At 36.4% G+C, this 27,647-nt stretch overlaps 1 protein-coding gene across 6 annotated transcripts in view; it reads right to left on the minus strand.

Moving 5' to 3' along the window:
- SRBD1 (S1 RNA binding domain 1) overlaps nt 1-27,647 on the minus strand; it is a 199,460-nt gene that overhangs the window by 73,139 nt on the left and 98,674 nt on the right. For all 6 annotated transcript variants that reach the window (XM_042981316.1, XM_007097854.2, XM_042981314.1 and 3 more), the window contains exons 15-16: nt 21,650-21,741; nt 12,792-12,874 (exon numbers count right to left, since the gene is read on the minus strand). In XM_042981316.1, coding sequence (XP_042837250.1) covers nt 12,792-12,874; nt 21,650-21,741 — 175 coding nt within the window. The remainder of the gene's footprint in view (nt 1-12,791; nt 12,875-21,649; nt 21,742-27,647) is intronic.

Raw genomic sequence — 27,647 nt, forward strand, 5'->3', positions numbered from 1 at the left:
GCGTGTCCTGATCTTCCTCTTTCATTACATACACTGTAATGTGCATTCCTGGAAATCTTGTTAAAATCAGATTCTGATTCAACAGGCCTGGGCTGGGGCCCAAGCGGCTTTCAGTAGGGTCTCTTGCTACTCAAGATGTAATCCTCAGACCAACAGCATTGGTATCACCTGGGAGTTTATTAGAAACACAGAATCTCATACCCCACCCCTAGACCAACTGAACCAGAATCTGCATTTTAACAAGACTCCAAAAGGTTTTTTTAATGCACTTTCAAGCTTGACATTGCCCCACCACCAGAATTTATAATTCTATAAACCTGGGAAGTAGGTGTAAGAAGATGCACTTTTAACAAGTTCTCAGGTGATATTGATGCTGCTGGTCTCTAAGAACCAACAGTTCTCAACTTGGTCTACATTAGAATCACCTGCAGAACTTTAAAATGTTTGTTAATGTCTGGGCCCAACACCCAGACCAATTAAACAAAAATCTATGAGGATGTGGCCTAGGCTAGTTATTTTTATTTTTTTTTAAATGTTTATTTATTTTTGATGGGGGGGGGAGAGAGAGAGAGAGAGAGAGAGAGAGACAGAATCAGAAGCAGGCTCCAGGCTCTGAGCTGTCAGCACAGAGCCCAATGCGGGGCTCGAACCCACAGACCGCGAGATCATGACCTGAGCTGAAGTCGGATGTTCAACTGACTGAGCCACCCAGATGCCCCAGGCTAGTTATTTTTAAAAGCTCCCCTGCTTGAGACACCTGGGTGGCTCGGTTGGTTAAGCGTTTGCCTTCAGCTCAGGTCAAGATCTCACAATTCATGAGTTTGAGCCCCACATCAGGCTCTGTGCTGACAGCCTAGAGCCTGCTTCAAATTCTCTTTTCTTTCTTTCTCTCAAATAAATAAACATTAAAACAAAAATAGAAGCTCCCCTGCTTGATCTTAAAGTTCCTAATTTGGATAATTTAGGAGTGTGTTGGGGGAGTAGCTAGCAGTGAAAAGAAACTAGTACATATGAATGCTAGTCATATTATGGCACCATTATTATAACTTACTAACAATTCCTTAAACATTGATTCTACCTAACTCTGCCCTGTAAATAAGCACTAGAAAGATGATCACCCACAGTTTTGTCCTATGCTTTATCTCTGAAATGACCATTTCAAATAATAGGACCAACAAACAATATTTAATTCTTAAAATTTACAGAAGAAAAATTCAAATTTGTGAAATGAGAAAAAATTTAAAGATAGTGTTAGAACTTTGCATTAAAGAGCACTTGGTGAGTTCTTTATAGATTTTGGATACTAGCCCTTTGTCTGATATGTCATTTGCAAGTATCTCGGCCAACAGGCACATAAAAAGATGCTCAACGTCACTCCTCATCAGGGAAATACAAATCAAAACCACACTCAGATACCACCTCACGCCAGTCAGAGTGGCTAAAATGAAGAAATCAGGAGACTATAGATGCTGGCGAGGATGTGGGGAAATGGGAACCTTCTTGCACTGTTGGTGGGAATGCAAACTGGTGCAGCCGCTCTGGAAAACAGTGTGGAGGTTCCTCAAAAAATTAAAAATAGATCTACCCTATGACCCAGCAATAGCACTGCTAGGAATTTACCCAAGGGATACAGGAGTGCTGATGCATAGGGGCACTTGTACCCCAATGTTTATAGCAGCACTTTCAACAATAGCCAAGTTATGGAAAGAGCCTAAATGTCCATCAACTGATGAATGGATAAAGAAGTTGTGGTTTATATACACAATGGAATACTACTTGGCAATGAGAAAGAATGAAATATGGCCTTCTGTAGCAACGTGGATGGAACTGGAGAGTGTTATGCTAAGTGAAATAAGTCATACACAGAAAGACAGATTGCATATGTTTTCACTCTTATATGGATCCTGAGAAACTTAACAGAAGACCATGGGGAGGGGAAGGGAAAAACAAAAAACAAAAAACAAAAAACAAAAAACAGGGAGGGAGCCAAACCATAAAAAACTCTTAAAAACGGAGAATAAACTGAGGGTTGATGGGGGGTGGGTGATGGGCACTGAGGAGGGCACTTGTTGGAATGAGCATTGGGTGTTGTATGGAAACCAATTTGACAATAAATTTCATATTTAAAAAATAAAAAAATTAAAAAAAAGTATTTGGTGCAAAATTAGGGACTTAAAGATGAAAATTTCAAGGAATATTATCAAGAGAAATTCAACTTAATAACAAATGTGGGTTTTTTTCTCATTTTCACTGAAAATTGAAAGTAGCTGTTTTTTCCTGACTCTTTAAAACTTCATTGTCACACACACACACATACACAAATGTAAGGAAGAAATTAAAACCAACTGGAACCAACTGCAATTCCCATTCCATGCCCATCCAAGGTAATCACAATTGTAAATTCCAGTGCTTATTTCTATATTCTTACTATAGATACTGGTATTCACAAATAGTATGCAGTATTACTTTTCATATTTAAAATTTTTATACCAATCCTATAGTAATGTACATACTTATGAAGTTTATCCATATTAATACCAATAGCTCTAATTGGGTCATCTCCACTCCTGTATAATATTCCACTGTCTCAGTATAGTCTAGTTTATTTTCCTGTTATCCAGTTGTTGGACATACTGTTTCCAAATTTTCACTGCTATAAATAGTATTTCATTGAATTTCTTATACATGTCTTCCTGTGCAAATTTCAGAAAATTCTCAAGGCTATGTATATCTAGCAACAGAATTGTTGACCTGAAAAGAATCCCCATCACCAGCTTTATTAATATCCAATTGCTCTCCAAAGAGGTTGTACCAGTTTATACTCCTACAAGTTATATACAAAATTCCCAATACTCCACATAGTTGCTAACATCCAAACTGTCAGACTAAGTTTCGACAACCTGACAGGTTTCCTATACTGGCTTTAGTTTGCATTTTCCCAATTACTAGTGAAAGTGATCATTTAAAAAATATTTGTGTCTGTGCGCGTGTGTGTCTGTGTGTGTGTCTGCTTTTGTCAACTGCCTGTTCATATGCCTTGCCTATTTTTCTGATGAACTGTTGTCTTTTTTCCTCTTGATTTGAAGATCTTTATATGTATTCTGGGTCCTTTACAGATTATATGTGTTGCAAATAACGTTCTCCCTGTCTGTGGATTTTCTATATACTGTGTTATGATCCAGAGATGTTTTAGATTCCAATGCAGTAAAATGTATTAATCTTTTCCTTTACTGTAGTACTTTTAATGTCATGTGTAATTTTTTTCAATCATCCTAAACAATTACTAGTTTTAAACACCGTGAAAACAGCTTAATGTTTTAGAAATCCTACCACCTTGTGCTGATGTATGAAAACTAAAAGGTGAACTTGAGTAGAAACTGAAATTGATCTCGTTTCATTGTCCAAGGTCAATGATATACAAAGAGTAAGCAAACAAAAGATAAAGGAAATTAGATATTTCATTGTTAATAATTTAAGGCATTATTGATAACAGTTTCTTCAAATCATACTAACATTTCACATTTCATTTAAAGATAAGTATGGTGTTATACTAGGGTGTGTGTACATATACAAGACTTATTACATTGTCGGGAATTTCTAAGAATCTGAGAAAACTGAAGCTAATACTTCAATGAAAAGATGCATAATTCATCCTGAAGTGAAAAAAATACCCAAAAAAAGACATTTTAAAACTAAGTTTAAGGAATAATTACCAAATTGTAATACATGAGTTTATTCATACTCCCAAAGTCAATTACTTGTTTTTGTTCAGTTACACAAATAGTTCAGTTATGGTCACAAATGAATGAAATATCTAAAGTGCAAGGCTAAGTTTGACTTTCATTTACAATACCAGATAAAACAGATTTAGATAACAGGCCATTAGCTGGGACTTACAGTTAAGGGACAAGATTGTAAAAACATTTTGGCAAGGAACTCATCTACGTAAGTGATGCTTGATTTTTAGCACAAATTTCCTCCATGTTTTACTTCTTACTTTATCTATTTCAAAATACTGCTTTAGTGTAGGGAGCGAAAATCCAGGTAAAAGTCATCTAAGTGAACATCCACTCTACTCTTTCCTATATCCCACTCTACAATAACAAATAATTAAGGGATTAATATGTTTAAAAGGATTTGGGCAAACAATATGATATTACCTTTTACAGGTATTTTGCAGGCATAATATTATTACCTTTTACAGATCTAAACTAAAACATTTCATAATCCATGTTACCTATAAAACAGTTTTAACAGGGGCGCCTGGGTGGCGCAGTCGGTTAAGCGTCCGACTTCAGCCAGGTCACGATCTCGAGGTCTGTGAGTTCGAGCCCCGCATCAGGCTCTGGGCTGATGGCTCAGAGCCTGGAGCCTGTTTCCGATTCTGTGTCTCCCTCTCTCTCTGCCCCTCCCCCGTTCATGCTCTGTCTCTCTCTGTCCCAAAAATAAATAAAAAACGTTGAAAAAAAAATTTAAAAAATAAAAAAAATTAAAAAAAAATAAAACAGTTTTAACAGAGTAATATCACTACTGAAGAGTTGCTTTTTTGTTTTTACCTAGAACTGATCCCACAGTGGGGCAGTAGGGAAATAAAATACAAATTCCCACCTTTGAAGTTCTACCATGAAAAATTTCAGCTGGGAAGATGATTTTCCTTTCACAGTGACTTCTCCATTATCCATAATATTAAGGAATAAAAATGGCCTGGATATAGAAAATCCACTAAGGGTTCCAAAAACTCATTTTGGAACACCACTTCATTCTCTAAAATCATCAAATGATCTAACAGAGAGGCACGAAAGGAGGAAGAGGGCTGTTTTGTCTTTCCTACTTTACTGTACATGTTCATTAACAAATTGAGGTGTTAATGAGCAAAAAAGTATCTAAAACACGGTCCAGAGAAGAAATAAAGAACAAGTAAATCCAACTTACTTAAGCTGTGCTCTCAGGATATGAAAAGGCCAAGCTAAACCACACTCTCTATGTCCCACAGAACTCAACAGAGCCAACCCTGCATCATCCTGCTCTCACCCTAGAGTGTTTGCTTGGGAGTAACACCAAGCCACTTTCCAGCAAAGTCTTTAGGGGTCAGTTAGGGATATGTTGTCATTCAACCACACTGGCGGCCTCTCTCTCCAGAAATTATGACAGGCATGTGTTTTTAAAATCAGGTCTCCCTATTTTCTAAGACAAGGATTGGAATGCTGCCTTTAACATTTTTAGCTGTTATTAAACCAAAAGCATTTTAGTTTCTATTGAAATAATAATATAGCTTCTATTATTTCATCTAAGTATTTAACATTCTTTCTTTGAATAGCTTTCATTTTTAAAATCAACAATGTTTGTCTAGCTACTTATATTTTAAATCAGAATAAATTCAAGTATTAAATTTATACTCAAAGCATCTAGAGGTCCCAACTGAAAAGAAATTCAGTCCCACTCTGGTTATATTGGAAGTCTATTGTGTCAAGGCTTAAAAATTAAGTGGACCATTGGTTGGGATATGGATATGGATATATATTTTACAACAATTTCTTCCTAATACATATTCCGTATAGAAAGTCTGAATGAAAGTAAAACAGAAAATAAAACCTCCTAATCACACCAACAAAAATATAAATATCAGTCACCAACCAGTTTTTTTTTCTTCAGTGTAAATGCATATCTATGTATTCCAAACAGAAATTGGCTTTATTCTGTATCAATTTTATTGCAATTTTAAAATATTATGTCAAGAACAACTTCTCATGTCATTAAATCCTCCTTGAAAGCCTGTATTAACGGTTGTACAATATTTCAATTGGTGGATATATTATTCTATTGTAGTTGCTTCCAATAATTTTGCTATAATAGCAAACGTGTATAAATATTATCAGCAAGTTTTTTTAATGTTTATTTATTTATTTTGAGAGAGAGAGAGCACAAGCAGGGGAAGGGCAGAGAGAGAGGGAGAGAATCCCAAGCAGGCTCTACGATGCCAGCACAGAGCCCAATGTGGGGCTCAAACTCACGAACTGTGAGATCATAACCTGAGCTGAAGTCAAAGGTCAGATGCTTAACTGACTGAGCCACCCAGGAGCCTCTGCAGTTCTTTTTTTTTTTTAATGTTTATTTATTTTTGAGAGCGTGCATGCACACGCTAACCAGAAGGGGAGAGGCAGAGAGAGGGAGTAAGAGAATCCCAAGCAGGCTCCATGATGTATGTGCAGAGCCTGACATGAGGCTCAATATCAGGAACCAAAAAATCTTGACCTGAGCTGAAATCAAGAGTTGGAACCCACTAAACCACCCAGGCACCCTTATCAGCAGTTCTTAACATGGCCTTGGAAGAGATCCCTAAAAGGGGAACTACCAGGTCAATGGGATGCATTCTTTAAAAGTGCGTCTTGATAGGTATTACTTGCTAGAAATAACAATTTATACTTCCACCAGCAGTGTATGTGAATGATCATTTCACTGTAGCCTTCTCACCTGCACAGATGTTTATCATTTTATTACAACTTTACTCAATTGTCAGATTGAAATGATATCCTCTTGTTTAATTTGGGCTTCTTTGATTAAGAGAAACATTTTTTTAAGTTTATTTATTTATTTTGAGAGAGAGTGAGTGACCAAGGGAAGGGCAGAGAGAGAGGGAAAGAGAGAATCACAAGCAGCCTCCACGGTATCAGCACAGAGCCTAATGTGAGGCTAGATCCCAAGACCATGAGATTATGACCTGAGTGGTAACCAAGAGTTGGTCGCTTAACAGACTGAGCCACCCAGGTGCCCTGTTAAAGAGAAATTTTTATTTCATCTATGATGAATGGTGTCTAAATGTTCTTTACATATTTTATGTAAAGGTTTTATGTAAAATAATATACAATTGTATGCAAATCAACAAGAACAAAACCTTAATAATAAAATATGTAGTTATCATATGTACATATATATTTGTGGCAAATAATTTCCCTAGTTCATTATCTAGCTTTAAATTTATGTGTTAAATGACCTAGCAGACATACTCCTAGGTATGTATCTAAAAGAAATGAAAATACACATCATAAAAATTTGTACAGAATGTTCATAATAGCATTACTCATAATAGCCAAAAAATGGAAATATCCCAAATTTCTATCACATGATGAATTAATAGACAAAATGTGGTACTATACACATACAATGGAATACCATTTGCCCATAAAAAAGAATGAAGTGGGGCACCTGGGTGGCTCAGCCAGTTAAGCATCCGACTCTGGATTTCGGTTCAGGTCATGATCTCACAGTTTAGGAGTTTAAGCCCTGCATCTGGCTCTGCACTGAGAGTGCAAAGCCTGCTTGAGATTCTCTCTCCCCCTCCCCTCTCTGCCCCTCCCATGCTTGTGCTTGCTCTTTCTCTTTTCCAAAATAAATAAATAAACTTAAAACAAAAAAGAAAAAAATGAAGTAATGACTTGTGCCACAGCATGGATGAACTTGAAAATATTATGCTAAATGAAAGAAGCCAGTCACCAAAAGCCACATACTGTATGATTCTATTTGTATGAAATATCCAAAACAGACATATCTATAAAAACAAAACAGATTAGTAATTGCCTGGGGCAGGGAAGGAGGGGGCAGTGGAGAGTCATTGCTAACGGTCACCAGGCTTCCTTTTAGGGTGATGAAAATGCTCAAAAATTAGATAGCAATAATAGTTTCATAACCCATTGAATATATAGAAATTCACTGACTTGTACATTTTAAATAGGTGAACTTATGTATGTATGTATGGTATGTGATCATATCTTAATAAAGCTGCTTTTAAAATTTTATGTGTTAATATACTGTAGTCTATTAAGACTTACCAAAAAAGTATATTTGTCTCTTACTCTAACTCTAGAAGTTTTTAATACTGCATATGTTTTGAAGCTATGTTGTTAGGTAACATAGAATGTTCAGGGCAATTACATCTTTTTGGGAAACTGTATCTGTTATTAATATGAAATATCCCTTTTTGACCTCGTTAATGCATTTTCCCTTAAATTCTATTTCATCTGATACTAGCAGAACTATGACTTGCTTTTTCATTTGTGTGGAATATTTTTCTCCACATTTCTAATTTCAAGGTTACTTTTTTCTTTAGAACTATCTCACACAGACATACAGCTAAGAGCTGTGTTTTATTTTTAAAAGTCTGGGATTCTACTACAAGGGGAATTCAACCCATTCACCTTTACCTATTACCTATACTTATTCCTGTCATCACATACTTTATTTATTTACTATACTTCCTTGTTTTCTCCGCCTTCGGTTGGAATGATTAACTTCTAATTTTTTAGTCTCATGATTTACATTAAATGTCCTATTTGCGGTTATTCTTCATACATTTCAGATTATGCTTCTCTAAACAAGTGTAGAGCTAATCTATATCTTAATCGTCTTCCTGAGAAAGAATCCTAATACTTCACTTCTTTTTCTTCTGCCTCCCATTTTAAGCTGACATATTTAAAGATGAACATCATAGATCAGAAACTATGAGGCTCAACATTTTACTGCACATGTGTGTACTGTAAAGCTCTCCACTGTTTCTTTACCTCAATACTGTGTCTTCATGACATGCCTTTCCCTTCTTTGGTCCCTACTCCCCCCTTTTCGGGCTCAGGAGTACTTCCATAAATAATTCTTTCAAAGAAGATCTGTAACAATCCAAAAAGGTAAATCACTGTAGGTCCAAAAATGTTTTTATTTTCTGCTCCCACTGAATTGCTGATTTGTCTGAATATAGAATTATGGGCTCAAATAAAATTTTTCCCACAACTTCAAAACTACTGCATTTTATCTTGTATGACTTGTTTTTCCCTGTAATAGGACTGCTTCTTCTCTTTGGAAGTGAATTGTGTGCTCTCTGGAAGCTTTTAGTCAGTTCCTCCTTTATCACTAGCATTCTGTAATTTCATATGAAGGTGTCTGAGTGTAGGTCTTCAGTTATTCTTTTATTCAGTACTCACTGGGCTTTTTAAAGACTTGTCTGTCATCAGTCTGGAGAAATTTCCTCCTATCATTTCTGTGAGTTTAACTCTCTTCCATTGTCTTTATTTGAATTTTCTGGAAGATGAATGTTGAAGCTTTAAAATGGCCTCAAAACAAAACAAAAATAGAAAAAATAAAAATAAAATGGCCTCTATATATGACTTTTTGTTCATACTGTCCATCTTTCTCAGTTTAAGACTGCATTCTGAAGAATCTCTTAGCTCGATCTTTCAATTCATTAATTTCTTTCTAGCTGTGTCCACTTTATTCCATTTGTGTTGTTTTTTTTTTTTTGTATCTTGACAAGCGTATTTCTTTTTTCTTTTTAACATTTTTTATTTTATTTTTGGGACAGAGAGAGACAGAGCATGAACGGGGGAGGGGCAGAGAGAGAGGAGACACAGAATCGGAAACAGGCTCCAGGCTCTGAGCTATCAGCCCAGAGCCTGACGCGGGGCTCGAACTCACAGACCGCGAGATCGTGACCTGGCTGAAGTCGGATGCTTAACCGACTGCGCCACCCAGGCGCCCCGACAAGCGTATTTCTTAATGCTAAGATTGGTTTAATTCATTCTATCCTAGGTTTGTTTTATACATACAATAACCTCTCTTACCTCTCTGAATATTAATTTTAGTTATTTCAAAGTCTATTGCCTATTCATGGTTTGTTATTTTTTGCTTATTACATTTGGTGCTTCTTTTTGCTAAGATAGGTTTCCCTCAAATGTTTAGTGATTCTTAGTAGCAAAGTCATTTCAGAGTCTCCATTTGTCTGTGTGTGCTGTTTTTGTTTACCATCTCACGAACCGCGAGATCAAGCCCCACCGTTAACGCAGAGCCTGCTTGGGATTCTCTCTCCCACCCCTTTCTCTGTCCCTCCCCTGCTTGCTCTAACTCTTTCTCTCTTTCTTTGATGCCAGTAGCTTATTAGCCTACCTGGGTTATCTAGCATCTGGTGATAACGTAGGGAATGTGAGATATGATGCCTGGTGTCAGGCATATGTCAGGAGTTTGTCTTCCCAGCATGAGGCTCCTTGAGCTTCCTGACAATCAGAGGCTACCTGAGGGATCTCCCAGCCTCTCTGTGGCCTCTGGGTTATACCCAGTGCTTCCGCTTGGATTCGTGGTATATGGAGGAAGGGCGTCAGTATGGGACTGGTCACTCTGTATGCATTTCCTTATCTAATACTACAGGCCTCCTCCCCACTACTTGAACATGACTGGTTTGAGAACACTATTGATCTGTATATTTTGAGCTATCGCTCCATCAGGTTTTATTTGTCCATGGATTTGCTTCCTCATGCTTAAGAGCTTTCAGGAATTCCTGAAATTCCCATCCACCAACCCTTTCTTCTTTTCCCATGCTATCAATTTATTCATGTAAATACATGTTTATATGGATACCAATAAACATGTTCACCTTCTCTGTCATCTTATGGAAGGTCGAACTGTGGATATGACAGTGGTAGTGGTCGTGTAGTTAAAGGATATCATAAGATATGACAGTTTACCATCTTGATCACTTTCTCAGTGTCATTATTTGCTGAGAAGCATGTATTCCAATGTTAACATGACCATTCCTCTAAATCTCAGACTTGTATATACAACTTCTATTTGCCATCTCTTGAATTTCTTACAGGCATCTCAAACTTAACGCATCCAAAATTGAATTACTCATCTTACCCCCACCAAATCTGTTCTAGTCAGGTGTCATTCACAAACCAGGACCCTTGGAGCAAATTCTGGACAATTCCCTTTCCTCCAATTATTACCAAGTAGTCCCTGCAAGAGATTTAACTTCTTTCCATGTCTACTGCTATTAACTTTGTCCAAGCCACATCATCTCTCACCTGAGCTATATAAGTCTCTGAACTGGTCTTAACTGCTTCTCCTCTTCCCTTCTAAGGCATTCTCCCCAGATTAGCCAGAGCCAATGTTTAAAAATACAAATCTGATCATATCATTCCCTTGCATAAAGCTCTACCATTACTTCTCACTGCTATTGGAATGAATTCCAAACTCTTTCATGTTAAATGCTATATATCTGAAGAATCTGGAGGCTAGGTCTCTGCTATTTATTAAAGACTTTTTTGATGCCAATAGCTTATTAGCCTGCCTGGGTTCTATAAGCTTGACTGTTCTTTGTTCTACTACCTTGCTGAGGCATTCCACAACTTCATCTTGAACTAATATAGCCACAATTCCTCTTAACTACAATGCCTATATAATAAAATTGCTTAGTTGTACTCTTTAGACATTAGGCATTTCTATCTATCTAAAGCTAGGTCTGTCCTTTCAGCAACAATCCTTCCCAAATGAACAAGTCAAAGGTCTAGGTGCTTCTTAGTCTAACTTGCTATAAAATGGGAATACTCTGAGGCACCTGGGTGGCTCAGTCGGTTAAGCCTCCAACTCTTGATTTCAACTCAGGTCATGATCTCACAGTTCCTTGGATCAAGTTCTACTGTCAGCAGAGAGCCTGCTTGGAATTCTCTCTCTCCCCCTTTCTCTGCCCCTCCCCTGCTTGCTCCAGCTTACTCGCTCTTTCTCTCTCTCTCATAATAAACAAACGTTAAGAAAAATGGGGGGCACCTGGGTGGCTCAGTCGGTTAAGCATCTGACTCTCGGTTTCAGCTCAAGTCATGATCTCACGGTTTTGTGAGTTCAAGCCCCATATAGGGCTCCAAGCTAACAGTGCAGAGCCTACTTGGGATTCTCTGTCTTCCTCTCTTTCTCTCTCTCTCTCGCTCTCTCTCGCTCTCTCTGCCCCTCCCCCACTTATGCTATCTCTGTCTCTCTCAAAATAAGTAAATAAACTTAAAAAAATGTTGAAAGAAAGAAAAGAAAAGAAAAGAAAAATGGGAATACTCCCAGAGGGCACCTAGCTGGCCCAGTCAATAAAATGGGAAAACTCCCAGTTAAGTCTAGTATATTAGTTCAGGCTTTGCCAATGTGTGATTCTGAGTAAAAATCCTAACTACTGCAGGGCACAGCTTCCTTTTCTGTCAAATAATTTCTAAAATCTCTTCCATTTCTAGTGGTCACAGATTCCGTGCTCTAATACATTTCCTTAGAGAAAAGTATAGAACGTATCATTCAGCTCCCATGGCAATTACACAGAAGATAACATTGATTTCAGGTTTAGAAAAGACTTGCATTGAAGAGAAAAATAATTCAACTCAAGGTTTCTAAAGATAAGCTACCATGGATTCACTCTGCGAAGATTTAGTGTCGGCCTTGATTGCCCAATGAACACATACGACCTCAAGAACTGAAAATACAGTAAAAACAAGAAGCACCACTACCACGACTGCTACACAGTAACAATTGAAAGGCTTTAGCTCATCCTGGGTAATGGCCAAAAATTAATTATAATAATCAAATAGGGACATAAAAAAGAAAGAAGGCACAGTAAGTACCAAAGGCTTCTTCCTCAAAGATCAATAAAGATCAATATTTCATACTGGTTTACACAAAGAGCCAACATAGTCACCTTGCTTCATATCCTCTCCTGTTTTATAATAATGGTAAAAGGAGAGACTCTCTGGATTAAGTTACTAGTTGGAGCTAATGTTTTAATAATCTTTAAATCGGACTACAGTCAATTCTAAATCTTGATCCAAACCATAAACACCAGAAAAAAAATTCCCTCCTTCCCTAATAACATAACTCCTAACTACCTTCCCATAAACTGTAAAACCTTTGGAAGTAGGAATCTATTTCCACTGACACCTAATTACGATGCCAAGTTTGCATACTATTGATGGGTTTCATAAAGTAAATGACCCACACTGCTTTACCTGGTACATTCCGACTCCAATGTGCTTCGGCTCAATTTTCACCAGCTCAGCTAATGGGTCTTGTACACGCCTTGCTATGGAAACTGAAAAAACAGAAAATAAGTATGGCTTAATGTGAAAAGCAGTATCCAGATAATTACTTATGTTACTTCCTCATAATGCAAGTATTTAATTCCTTCCCTCTTCTCCCACACAAGGAGACCAGCAATTTAAGTTTCAAAGTATCTTTTTTTTTTTTTTCACACAAAAACAGTAAAGGCAAAATTTCAGGATTAATTTTGTTACCAGAATCCCTAGGCATTTCTGAGCACAAACAGGTTGAAAGGGTTATACATTTGGAAAAACATAGAAAACAGTTACAATGCGTACACAATTATCTGTTCATTCTTTGAAACAGCATAGTAGGGCACCTCACGCTTTAACAAACAAGTATATATATATATTTGTTTTACTTTTAAATAATCCTGATTATGACATACATTTGCACATCAAATATGTTACTAGGACAAGATCCTGATAATGATGAGTAACTGACGGAATCATATTTTACTGCAACCAGAGATCACGTCAGTTGCTTGTTGAACACACTTGTACTGCCTTAAATACGATTGCAAGATTGACTGTGATCCGAGTCTCAAATGCTTGACTCTTAACACATTCACAGTTCTAAATCACAACCCTTTCTTGAACATCACAATCCATGTTCAAGAGATTTGAGTTAGCTTCAAACACTCCTTTATCTGTTGTCATGGTTTTATACTTGGTCATCATTTATTGTCTTTTTTTTTTTTTTTTTACAAAATGTTAACAAAATTTCATATCTAACTTAGATTAAAAGATAGATTTAGCTGGAGAAAAGAAATGTAATATGAATATTAAGGATGCCTCCAAAGACAGCTCTTTTTTTTTTTTCTTTTCCCCAGTAATATAGTTACATTGGGTCCTTACCTACAAACAGCTTTCCTCTAAATTCAAGAAAGCTAGTCAGTGTCATCTACTTACACAGACAGTTGGATGAAATACAAACTCAGTTAGTGAAAACATGAAGGCCATCAGAGGAGATCCCATGCCTGTTCTTGTGTTAAACTGTTCAAGGTCTGGCAACAGAAGCCACCTCATGCAAGGGACTATCATGTTCTCTTGTCACTGATTTGTACCATCTCCTCACCAGAGATAAGACCTACTCTGAGCATCAAGTTCACTGCATGGTCACTCAAGTCTTTTTCATATCTTTATTATTACTTCTAACATACAGTGATAATGGCAGCTTACAAAGCTAGCAGACAGCGATAAGCTGGTGTCATATAATCTGCCTATTTCCCCACCAAAGAGATGGGGACTCCAAGGCCTTCACATACACTTTCTTTTCAAACCTCACAAAAGGTTAATAATGAGTGCAAGCACTGCAGGTTACAGGGGAAATGCCTCCCCCCAGTAATCACATGTATAATTACACAGTAAGAATAGATGCCACCAGGGAAACATCTCATAGTCTCTGAAAGCAAGCAGCATTCCTTTATTCTAGCCAATAAGACTGATTTTCAAACACATACATAGTCAAAATACTTTCAGATTTAAAACAAAAAACAAACAAACAAGAACCCACAACAGTAAACCAAGTGAAAAAATACAAGCATCAGAACATTCATTGCAGGAAGGCAATATTAGAAATAAAAAAAAAAAAAGATATTAAATAAGTAAATCTCTCAAATCTACCCCTTCAGGAAAACCCACATTATGAAAATCTATACTTAGAAACTGGTTAGACAGTTGTATAAGTTGTTAAGTGTGAGCAGATTTCCATATTTTAAAAAGTTTTTAAATACACAAAAGGGTTTTATCTTATTTTCGACCTGGTTCCTAACTGGTTCACTGCTAGCATCTCCTCTGTTCATCCTGATATTGCTAAATGCAGCAACAATAAACTGGACATGACAGTTCTCCAGTACGTCCTAAGAGCCTCTGGAATTACAGTGTCCCCAATACACAACCTCTACATAGATCCTAATATTTCCAGAATTGGTGTTTTGCTTTCAGATGCTATTCATTCTACCGAGCAACTCACTCTACAGAGCAACTCACTCTACAGAGCATAAAAACCCAAGCATGGGAGAGATGGGAGACAAGAGGAAAATGACCATTGTTCATTTGAAGGATGTTCATTGTTCTTGAAGGAGGTAACTTAAACATTGTTTGAAGTAGCACTGGAAAGTTGTATGTCCAGGCTTTCAAAAGAAGATGGTGCTGTCAGGGTACACAAGAAAGAAGTTATTTAATTAACAGTAATGCCTACCCGTAGGTTAAGAATGATCAGGCTGACAACAGATTCCTGAAGGTAAGAGACAGATAGGTAGCTCAGGCAAAGGGAATTATATAAAGTGCTGATAAAGAGAATGAAGAGAAAGGAAGAGTCATGGCCCAAAGGTTGGGGACACATTCACATTGTGAGATAGAGAAGAAAAGGTTGACACAGTGAAAGAGACAGAGAATAAACAGGGAGGAAAGTATAGCAGTAGATAGAAAACAAAATTCTAGAAAATGTTTAACACAGAGTTACCATATGTCCCCCAATTTTTACTCGTAGGTGGTATACACTCAAGAAAAGTGAAAACATATGTCTACATAAAATGTTATTCATGAATGTTCATAGCAGCATCATTTATAACAGCCAAAAAAGTGAAAGCAACCCAAATATCTATCAACAGATGAACGAATGAACAAAATGTGATATACTCATACAATAGAAAGTTATTTGGCAATGGGAAGGAATGAAGTGCTGATACATGCTACAGCGTGAATGAACCTTGAAAATATTATGCTAAAGTGGAAGAAGCCATGTACAAAAGACCACATGTTGTAATGATTCCATTTATATGAAATGTTGGCAATAGGCAAATCCATACAGACAGAAAGTAGATTCGTATTTATCAGAGGCTGGGGGGAAGAGGGCAAGGGGGACTGTTGCTAATGGGTGCTGGGTTTCTATTTGGGATGAAACTGTTCTACAGTTAGATAGAGGTGATGGTCACACAATTCTGACTGTACTAAAACATACTGACTTATCCACTTTAAAAGGGCAAATTTGAGGCTGTGTAAGTTATATGTCAATGAAGTGGTTATGTATTTTTATTTTTTTTAGGTTTATTTATTTTGAGAGAGAGAGAAAAAGCACAAGTGGGGGAGGAAAAGACAGAGAGGGAGAGAGAGAGAGAATCCTAAGCAGGCTTTGCCCTGCCAGAGCAGAACCCGACGTGGGGCTTGAACTCATGAATCATGGGATCATGACCTGAGCTGAAATCAAGTCAGATGCTTAGTCAACTGAGCCACCCAGGCACCCCTATATTTTTTTAAATGTAGTATATCCAAACATATGCCAAATACTATTTTGCCCACATGATGTCAATATATCCCTATATCACTGTTACTATTCACCATTGTTCAGGAAATCCTAGTCAACGCAACTGGACAAGAAAAGGAAGGTATAATTACTGAAGAGATAGAAACTAGATGATGATGATGATGATGACGATGATTTGCAGATGGTGACTGACTACCTAGAAAACCCAAGCAAGTCAACTGAAAAAATATCAAAACTAGCAACATTTCAACTGGCTGGTTTTAAAAGACACCCAGACAATAACTAAGCAGTACCATATGCCATCAACAACCAATAAGAAAATACCATGGAGGACAATCCATTTACTGTGTTGTATATTGCCTGCGAGTAATAAAAATAAAGTGTACAGGGGCCCCTGGATGGCTCAGTCGGTTAAACATCCAACTTTGACTCACGGTTTGTGAGTTTGAGCCCCACATCGGGCTCTGTGTCTGACAGCTCAGAGCCTGGAGCCTGCTTCTTTGTCTCCCCCTCTCTCCGCCCCTCCCCTGCTCACGCTCTGTGTCTCTCTGTCTCTCAATAATAAATAAATGTTAAAAAATTTTTTTTAAGTGTACAGAATGTAGATAAAAGTGCCAATTTAACAGAAAGAAGTTCACTTTATATTCTAGAGATTTTAAAATATTAATTAAATGGCTCTAAAATTTATATGGAAAAAAAGAAATGCATAAGAAAAGCGCCATTAAGGGGCATCTTGGTGGCTCGGTTGGTTAAGCATCTGACTTCAGCTCAGGTCATGATCTCCTAGTTCTGAGTTCAAGCCGTGCATCAGTCTCTGTGCTGACAGCTCGGAGCCTGGAGCCTGCTTCCAATTCTGTGTGTGTGTGTGTGTCTCTGTCTCTGTCTCTCTGTCTCTCTGTCTGCCCCTCCCGCGCGCGCGTGTCTGTTGTGTGTGTTTGTGTGTGTGTGTGTGTGTGTGTGTGTGTGCGCGCGCGTGCGCTCTCAAAAATAAATTAAAAAAAATTAAGAAAAATGCCATTAAAAGAAGATTAAAGCAAATCACGTCATAAGCCACAGTAATTGAGAGCTTCTTGCATTGTGGCACATTAGACAGACCAATGAAAAGATGACAAAAAGGATACACAGGAATTTAGTCTTTAATATATGGTAACTTGTTAAATGGGAAAAATGTAACTCGATGTGTAAAGGGAGACAACTCAACTGCTACTAAGACAAAAGTTAAGCATTAGAGGAAAAAATTCTGTTAGTTACACCAAAAAGAGTGGCAGGGAGCACAGACTGAGTGCTAAAGGTAAGCAACCAGAGCTTCGGCATGTGGTTAGGCAGGATGTACAGTGTACAACCTGCACCACTGTATGTAGCACCCTTGAAAGCACTGTTTCCCTCTCCTTCATAATATACCTTCTATCTGAAGGATAAAAAGGTACGGGTTTTGGTCTTCAGTTCTATGAAATATCTAGAATCTTAAAGCTTCTAAAGCAAATAAACTTCCTGCTTAAAAGACTGTAATAACTGTATTCTCCTAAATCTGCCTTATTCTGGGGGTGCCTGGGTGGCTTGGTTGGTTGAGTATCCAATTCTTGATTTTGGTTCAGGTCATGATCTCAAGGTTAGTGAGATTTAAAAAAATTTGCCTTATTCTGTTATCTAAAAATATGACATATTCTGTTATCTAAGAATATCAAAGTGGAAGTTTTTATTTCTAAAGTCCAACACTCACCTCATTTTAAATTTCCCCTTGCCATCAGACAGCAACAGAGGAAGGTAAGTAAAATTTCCCAGTGCTGTCTTTTTTCATTCAACAACTCCAAATAAGAATTTTTTCATTATAAAGCTTATTAATGATCTTGATCCCCTAATTAATAACTACATTTCTGAACAAGAAGTTGACAAATCTGTTGACCTGATAAAAATATTCTTTATCTTGATTGTGGTGTCAGTGGTTGTGGTTACCCGACTAGTTTAAGCTTTTCAAAATGCATAGACAAATTCAAAAATTCACCTAAAAAGGGTGAATTTTATTTTATGTAAAGTTTAAATGAATGAAATATCTTTCATTTCTCTAAGGATGTAAAAGTTTTTCTTCTTTTTCTAAAGTCTTTATTTCACCTAAGTGGCTTCTGTACTGTCCCCTCCCCCCCCCCAACTATCTTTAACAGTGTAAGTTTCCTTAAATGACAGGTGACCCTTGACTGTCCATCAGGAAGAGGGTACCAAAAAGCTGCCTCTAAGTGCTTTGCCTAAATGTGAAGTTTATCAGCTGTGGGCTTCATTATATGGTGATTTGGCCCATTTCTGTTTGTGCCTCTGATCTCAGTTCTTTAGGTATTTTCTCTTGTCTAGGTGTCAGAATTCCCCTATCTCCTGCATGGAGGACTTAGTGCTCTCCAAGATCTCTACATCAGCATGTAAGTAATTATTTAATCCCTTCTTCAGTAGGTATCCCAACTCTCATGTATAACCTGTGTCCTCCAGTATACAGACTTTCTGTTTAGCCCTCTCCAGAGAAACAAATCTCCGGTCTTCTGCAAAGGTGAAAGAACAATCACTTAACTGTGTGGAATGGAAGGTCTTTTTTTTTTTTAATTGAAGTGAAATTACGTAACATAGAATTAACCAATGAGTACAATTCAGTGGCATTTTTTATACTTACACTGTTGTACAAACCACCACCTCTATCAAGCTCCAAAACAGTTTCAACGCCCCCCAAAGAAAACCCTGTACCCATTAAGCAGTCCCTCTTCATTTTCCCCTCTTCTCAGGGCCCGATGACAACCAATCAGCTTTCTGCTTTTATAGCTCAGCCTATTTTGTACATTTCATATAAATGCAACCATACAATATGTGGCGTTTCGTGTTGGCTTCTTCTACTCAGCATGTTTCCAAGGTTCATCCATGTTGTGGCACATGTCAGTACTTCTTTTCTATGGCTAAAAATAATATCCCATTGTATGGATATACCACATTTTGTTTATCCATTCAGCCACAGATGGACTTTGGGTTGTTCCCAGCTTTGGGCTATTGTGAATAGTGCTGCTATAAGCACAGTGTACAAGTATTTTGTTTGAGTCTTTGTTTTCAACTTTGAGTATACACCTAGGAGTGGAATTGCTGGGTTTAACTTGGTCTAATTGCCCTTTAAACAAAACTTTCAATCAATCCTCTTACTTTAGACCCACCCACTGCCCTCACAAGATACTTCTAAAGGTAACCTGGTGAATTTCCTGAACCTATAAGGGTTCCATGCCCATTTCAGGTTAGTTCTCTGTTTTCTACATGCTCTCTTAGTATTCAACTCTCTCAAGTTGGCTACCTTACTTCTTATTCAGTCATCTGCTTTCTAGCTTCAAAATGATTGCTGCTGTTCTTTCCTCTCCATCCTCCTTGTCCTGAGTTTCTGCCTTCTTTCTGTCATGTTACTGTCATTTTGGTGGGAGTTCAGAAAGGAGTAAAGGAATAACAGGTATACTCAATCTTCTTTTTTAAGTCAGAAATCTATAATAAACATTTTAATATCACCTACCTACTATTCTATCTATCCAATTGAAATGCCTCTCATGTATGATGAACTTATTATGGGAGACTATAAGCATATATAAGGATAACCTCTGCTTTCAATAAGCTGACAAACAGGTCAGAAGATGTAGTGATCGGAAGGTCATCTTACGTTATGTTTAACACTGTATGAATGTTAAGGTTCTGTTACGTTCAGACAGAGTAAACTTACAGAGGGTTAAAAAGTAAAACCCACACCCATAGGTAGCACAGGTCTCAAATGAAGTATAAAGTCATCCCTGGCATCAGTCACTAAGAAAGAGAAGGACCTCTGGTCAGAAATCAGGAATTGAAAAGGTGGTGGCCCTAGAAAACCAAGAATGGAGACTCCAAGCTTCTTTCAGTATTTGCCTTCAGGACCACTCCTGGAAGACTCAGTATGTCTAGGTAGATTTTTTGAGTTGATATGGATCAAACATAGTCACTGCCATATGAGAGCAAGCTGAATCACAGAAGGAAGGCATACCTGCGGTGAATCACACACTGAAGACACAGCCAGCATTTGGAATCTGAGTAAGTAGGACCATAGAATGATTCCCCTTTTTATTATCTCCTATTTTCAGAGAGTCTTGTTGGGATGTTGTAATCCTGTCTCACCCACAACACTGTGACAATTACACACCCACACAGGCCAGTGGTGAAGAGGAAACAGCAGCCCCCGTAGCAGTGGGAGGTCTGAGAGACTGCCACCCCCCAGACGATATTTCTCTCAAACGTTCTGTTAGAAGATTATCTTTCAGTGCCACCAACTTGGAAGGTTTTGAATTTTATTATTTAAGAAAGAAAAGTATCCTTTTATTATAGAAGTACATATATATACACTTATTCGTTATGTGGCCTCTTTAAGCCTTGGTTTCCTCATCTGTAAAGTGGGAATAATAAATGTCTCAAAGGGCAATTATGAGACTAAGACAAAATAATCCGGGTAATGCATTTACCACAATGTTTCACATATATTAAGTGCTTAAAAAAGATTAGTATTAGCAGTTCCCAATATGATTACTATATCTCCTCCTCTGACCGAGCACATGGCAAGGAGACAAAGCCCACACTGAACTGCTGTGACAGGGAGAAGTTTCACAGAAGGATCAAAATTTTGAGCTGGGATCTGAGTTTGAGAAGATGACCATGTTAGACAGGGGACTGTATCATGGAGCAAACAATCAAAGGGAAACTACAAGCTCTTTTGGATGTAAGTAGGCTTTTAGCCTCAGATTAACGCAAAAAATTTCAAATATGTATCTCCAGGTACATATTTCAAGAATAGCCAATGAAACTTGAAGAATAGCCAATGAAATTTTAAGTTAAAATTTTTTTCAAAAGTCCCTTTCTAACAAAGTCTAAATTTCCAGCTATTACACAGAAAAATGTTCTGACCAGAGTTAACATTTTCCTTATAATACAAATTATTTTCACAGGACATATCAAACTATCTTAATTTCTTCACACACAAGATTTTAACTATTCCACAAAACAGAAACCAAAGCAACTTAATGTGACTAAACTCAAAGCAGGCTGTTTTAAACATTAAATGAAACCGCATTAGCAAGACAAGAGAAACTGGTCATCTGACAAATATTTAGCAATAAACTATGCGTGTTTAATTTGCAATATAAATATATTTAGGTTAATATATTAATTTTGCCAATAAAAAGCTATAATAAATAATATTTTATAGTAATAATATGAGATCTTAGAGTATCTTATTAATTTTATTATTAACTTTCAAGCATTTAATTTTACTAAAGGGATTTTGGGCTAATTTCTAGTATTCTTCCTCTTCTGTTCCATAATTCTAATTATCCTAATCAACCACTTTCTTCCTAACATGCCAATTCTTACATATATATCTTCTAAATGATTTTGGGTAAATATTTTGCTTGCTTAAAACATAAGTCCAAAGTATCACAATCACATGCTTTTGTGATGGTTCGTAGTTTCTTACCTGCACTTCTCAAATTAGGGTCCAGCCCCGGCATCTCTTTGTTAGCTTCAGGGCTGACACTGTAGATTGATGCCCCTGCTTCACTGACGATACTGAGAAGAAACAAAAGGGGGAATATAATTTTCCAAACTTTCTGCCTGGTCGAAGAAAATAAATGAGTAAGACTGGGTATTATAAGAAAAAAAAACAAAACAAAACACCTGTTCTCTTTTTATTTCAGTGGTACCTATAGCATTTAATTTTTCATAAACATAAGTGATCAAGTAATGTTTGTGTTCTGCACAGAGGAAATACAGAGGTTTATTATTTTTTAGGTTTATTTATTTTTTGAGAGAGAGAGAGAGACAGAGAGAGAGTGAGCGAGCAGGGGAAAGGCAGAGAGAAGGGGAAAGAGAGACTCCAAAGCAGGTGCCAAGCTGTCAGCGCAGAGCCCAATGCAGGGCTCGAATCCACAAACCATGAGATGGTGAGCTGAGTCAAAAAGCAAGAGTTAGATGCTTAACTGAGTAACCCAGGTGCCCCAGAAATACACAGGTTTAAATACATAATGAATTCATTCAGTTGTTTCCTGTCCATAGTAATCAAATAGATTATAGAAAAACACAATGGATACTCTCCCCTGATGCCAACTTCAAATTTCCAGAATACACTGAAATTCTCTTTATAATCCACTGTTGACTGATACTTAATGACTCCCAACTGAGTTAACCATTCTAAAGCATCATGGAAAGCACATACACATGTGTGTGGATATGTACATATATGGATATATACAAAAACCACTGCGATAGACACTTCCATTATTATTACTCAATTATAATCAACAACCGCAATGTGAACAGGAAGGGGATCAGATGGGATATTATCCCACATCTTTTCAGGAGAATCTAAAATCATCCTTCAGTAAACTTGAAGCCTTTGACTTCAGGCAGTTGGTCAAACCATTTCATTTCAGCATCTATTTAATCAAAGCATCCCATACATCATCCTCTTCCTTTCTTCTTTGCCTCCAAACACTTCATACACCACTCTTCTGCAGCTGACCTGTTTATGGTGGTTGACATCACTACAGTTCATTCAACATTTTTAAAATTAGAGGCATTTTTTTATGACAAAACACGCAAAGAAACATCATCTACCCTTAGAATTTACAAGACCTATACCTCTCTGCCATGCCATCTAGGCATTAAGACTCAAAAGCAGAAGCATATTAGCACTTAATTTTTAATCCACTATTAGAAACTTCTTCCCTTCTCTGTTCCTCAATATTTACTTCAATTATGAGACAAGTTTAGTGGATACCTTTTAACATATTGTCCCCTTTTAAGAGCTGAACACTGATAAAGAAAAGTGTGAAAAAGTTAGTTTGCTACCCCTTGTGTTTCAAGAACTCTTGACTGAACTTTGACAACAATTAAAAACCACCAAGATTTGAGAAGATTATTTTGGGGAATATGAAGATTTATATTTTTTTGCAACCAAGTCTATTGTCCTAAATTTCATAATAGGAAAAATGAACACGCTGCGATTGAAAAGCAAAGCTGTTTATTACTACCATCAGGATACAAAAGGAGGTAACTGAGTGCGTATTACAAAATTTGCTTTAACAGATAAGTAATATGCCCAAGGTCGTTTGGAAGGTCAACTACTGAGGAAGATTTGAACCCTAATCTGCTTGAAACCCAAGAATGAGCTCTTAACCAGCAGAAAGAAGCACAAATAACTTCTGAATAGTTTTACAACCCCTCATTAAAATGAAAACCCATATTTTTGTACTAAACAATACATGTAATAATATCTTTTTAAAGAAGAACCATTTTCTTAAATAATGGATCCATAGGAGCACATTTCTCTCTTTCAATGCCTTCACTTCCAATCAAAAGGTAAAATGGGTTTTGTTTTCTGTGTCTAACATAGAACCTAAAGCATGGAGAAGGTCAAATATGTTCTATGATTTCAGAGATGGACTTTAAAATAAAAAGGTAATTGTGCTTTTTCTTCAATATAAGAGTTACGATTCTGCTTATCTTCTACTATGTAATGATCAAGGAGAAAATGTAATGTCAAATAAAGCTTGAAGTGAAGAAAACTCTTAGTGTGGCATAATAGGATGTTAAAACCAACATACTAGAAGGGATTTTTCAGTTCCATCATAGTGGTACTTCCTTACCTGGGGCCCTTGGTCTTCTAGGCAAGGAAAAACAGGATTAATAAAAACTGTACACAAAATATTTGTGTTTATCCATTTTTTCTAGGAAAAGGGATTATAGTTTTCACTGATTACTTAAAGAAATCCACAACCCCAAAAGAGGTTAGGAAGCACCATCACAGTATAAGAATATTCAGTCACTAGTCATGGAAAATCTGGTTTCAAACACAAATCAGCAGTCTAACAAAGTTTTGTTTTGTTTTGTTTTTCCTAAAAAAACCTAGAGCATCCATGAAGTGCAGGCTGGACCTATTATTAAGGAAAAAGAATACTTTTTAAAATTTCACCACAAATTTATTTTCTATCATTTCAAGAAGGCTCCAAAATTACCACTATTAAGTAAAGGAGACTGAAGTGGTAAATACAAATTCCAATTAAGTGTGGCCTTTAGCAACTTGGTACCTGAGAATTTTCTGGGTGATTCACTGTCTCTTGGAAGGTATAATTCTCAGTAGACTGAGGGAAACTGTTGCAAAGAAAAACACTCAGATAATAAATATTCCTCCAAATACCACACTGCCACTTCTTTTAAACAGAGGAATACAAAACAGATGTGACACACTGCACCAAAAGATTTTAGATTAACATTAATATTAAATCAATACAAAATGTAGTAAATTTCATATGCTTTAGTTATTACATAGCATGGGTCCAATAAACAGTTCAGTACTAAGCACAGATCAGAATGCTCCAATAATCTAAATGAACAGAAAAACCTCAACACTGACTTCTTCAATATAAAACATTGAAGGACCTAAGAAGTGTATGTGGCAAGAATTAAATGAAACAAATCAAGCTGGGAGTGGTGATGATTTTTTCCAGGAGAAGCTGAGAAGAACAAAAGTTATAATGACCCCACCCCCATTCTGTTCACTCCTATTTGGATTTCAAGGATAGACATTCAGAGAGCATGCTAGATTTTATAAGCCACTTTCTGTGTATTCCAAGTTTCCCAATAAATTATTGGAAAAGGACTCCAATTATCTCCAATATATTTTGAAAAAAGCAAAAAGGAACTTTACATAAAATTCAGACAGCTCCTGATTTAATAAATATTATATTCCATAAAACAAATTTCTCTCAGGTGTAAAGAAACTGGACTCATAATCTTAGCAATTTGATTACTTTCTTTATTTTGCCATAAAGCAGACAAGACTTTGAGCAGAACTTATTATTTGGGGGGAATTTAAATGAGAGAATTGTAAATGAACTAAGGGTTCAATATTATTACAGTGCTCTGAAGTTCCTTCAATGAAATTGCTGGTACATGTAAATACCTAAATATATATATACATATGGCAAATATCTCAAGTGTTAAAAATATGAAAGTACATTTCAGGAGCTACCACACTGGACTCACATTTTACCAGATATATATGTTACTGTAATAATGCTCTGTAATTAAATAGGCATTTTTAAAAACACCTAATCAAACTCAGCATGATTTTAGGGTCTCTTTTATTTAAAAATATACAAACCATACACTCAAAACTAAAAACTGAAATGCCCACAACACAGATGCATTTACTCTTAAATTCATTTTTTAAAATTTTAATAAAAACTCTTTAAGTTAAAAATGCTAAATTTTGTTATCTCAAGTAAAATTCAATATTACATAAATCTGACCATTTATCAATATAATTTTATTTTTTTTAAAGCTAGGCTTAAACTACAGAATTTGTAAGTATCTTCTGCCAAAAGAGATTGTATGTTGATGAATCTTTTAAAACCCAGTTCTCAAGTAGTTTTCTTAGAGTGACTATTCATTCTGACAATAAGAAAATGGCAATTTTCTTTTACGAAATTGAGATGGGGGGGTGGGGATTCCTTTCATGAGACAGGGGAACTAGCCATTTGTTTTTTTAAGTTATTAGGCTAATAGTTTTCACATTCATTTACAAGGTTACATGATGTCTCCTCTCTTCTCCCCATTTCCCAAATATGAAAATAGCTTTGTTTTCTCTTATTTTAAATCACATGCCTCCTCATGTTAACAGGAGAATTTAATTCAAAGGTAATCTACTTAAATGAAAATGCAGTTATTTAGGAAGATATCAAAATCAGCCAGGATATATTGCTTAAATTAACAAAAACTGATGTGTTTTTAATTCTTTTCAAAAGTACATTGGAATTCCTCAAACCTTACTGTTAGCTAACAGTTTTCATATCTTCCTTCTGCCCAACAAAAAAATAATAATAATACACACTAACTACTACGTTAAATGCACAGCTTATTTCACTACAGTTTTTAAAAATAATTGATCTAAAAATTCTTCTTCCAAATTTTCAGACTGAGAAACATTCATATGGAGAGAGAGTAAATGCTTTGAGCTAAGCTCCGCAACAAGTAATACACAGTACTAAAAAAGTTAGGCAACACAGACCTGGATTCTGTGCTCTGCACACAAGATAACCTGTTCTAAAGTATGAAAGGACGGCTGTTGTCCTTTAGGGATAGGAAACAAGGCCCAAACCAAAACCCCGTGAACACAAGGCACTCTAGGATTTAATGGTTAAAGTACAAAGTTTATTTCTAGGACAATATCAAAGCAATTTTAAGTTCCTATATTTAGTGATGAACTGTCATTTCAGGGAGTTTCAAATGAGCAATGTCTAGTCACTTTAAAAACTAGGGTAACCTGGTGATGATAAGGAAGTAAGGAAACAAGCAAAATCATAAACTGTTAAAGAGGTTTAAGCTGTAGAACTCTTCTGGATGGTATCCTGAAAATATAAATCAGAAGTTAAAAAAATATGCATCCTTTCTGAATCAGTTATTATATTTTTAAGAATTTATACAAAAGATATTTAAAAATACACAAAAAATGAACAAGTGCTATTTGTCAGAGCATAGCTTTAATGGAAAGAAACTGAAAACCAAAACCCCTATCATTAGAGGGTTCATTAAATGAAAAGCTATACTGTCACTAAAAATTAGTTGCCAAAAACTAAGTGAAAAAAAAAAAAGGTTATAAGACTAAAACATGAGGGGTATTTGGGTGGTTCAGTCAATTGAGCTTCTGACTCGATTTTGGCTCAGATCATGATCTGGCAGTTTGTGAGGTTGAGACCCTGCAACAGGCTCTGCCTAGTTGGGATTCTCTCTACCTCTCTCTTTGCCCCTTCCCAGCTCATATGCTCTCTCTCTCTCAAAATAAATACATAAACTTAAAAAAAAAAAAAAAAAAAGGCTATAAGACCAATCTAATATTTTCAAATTTACCTAAATTTTTACATAAAAAGAAAAAAAGATTTATGTGATGTTAAAAGTGCTTAAATGAGTTACTCCTTTAATTGCATTCTTGTTTTTTTTTTAATTTTTCTTCAATAGCCATGTAGTATTTGTAAACAGAAAAAGTTTAAAATTTAAGTTTAAAATAACAATTCCTAATTGCCACAAAAGATGGTGTCACATAGCACCCAACATTCTCTTTTATTCTACCAAACTTTCTTGTACAGTTATTAAAGTTATTTTGAATTTAATATGGGTAAACATATCATTTGTTACAAATAACTTCCACACGTGGCTTCTAGATCTCAAACAATAAGTTTTATGACATTGCCATAACAAAAGAAAGCTGGAGCAGAAAGAACAAGTTCTCAATTTATACACACAGGCTAGATAAGAAACAAATGTATGATGAAAAGTTTTACTAGAAATTACATATTTCATATATCCTTAAGTTTTACTCAGTCCTTGGCCTCTGAATCCACTTCCCAAGTTATCCTTCATGATCACCAAGGAACAATCAGTTCACTACCCACAGCGTACCAGAAGCAAGGTGACAC

Source organism: Panthera tigris, chromosome A3, assembly GCF_018350195.1.
Source record: "Panthera tigris isolate Pti1 chromosome A3, P.tigris_Pti1_mat1.1, whole genome shotgun sequence".
NCBI classification, from domain to species: domain Eukaryota; kingdom Metazoa; phylum Chordata; class Mammalia; order Carnivora; family Felidae; genus Panthera; species Panthera tigris.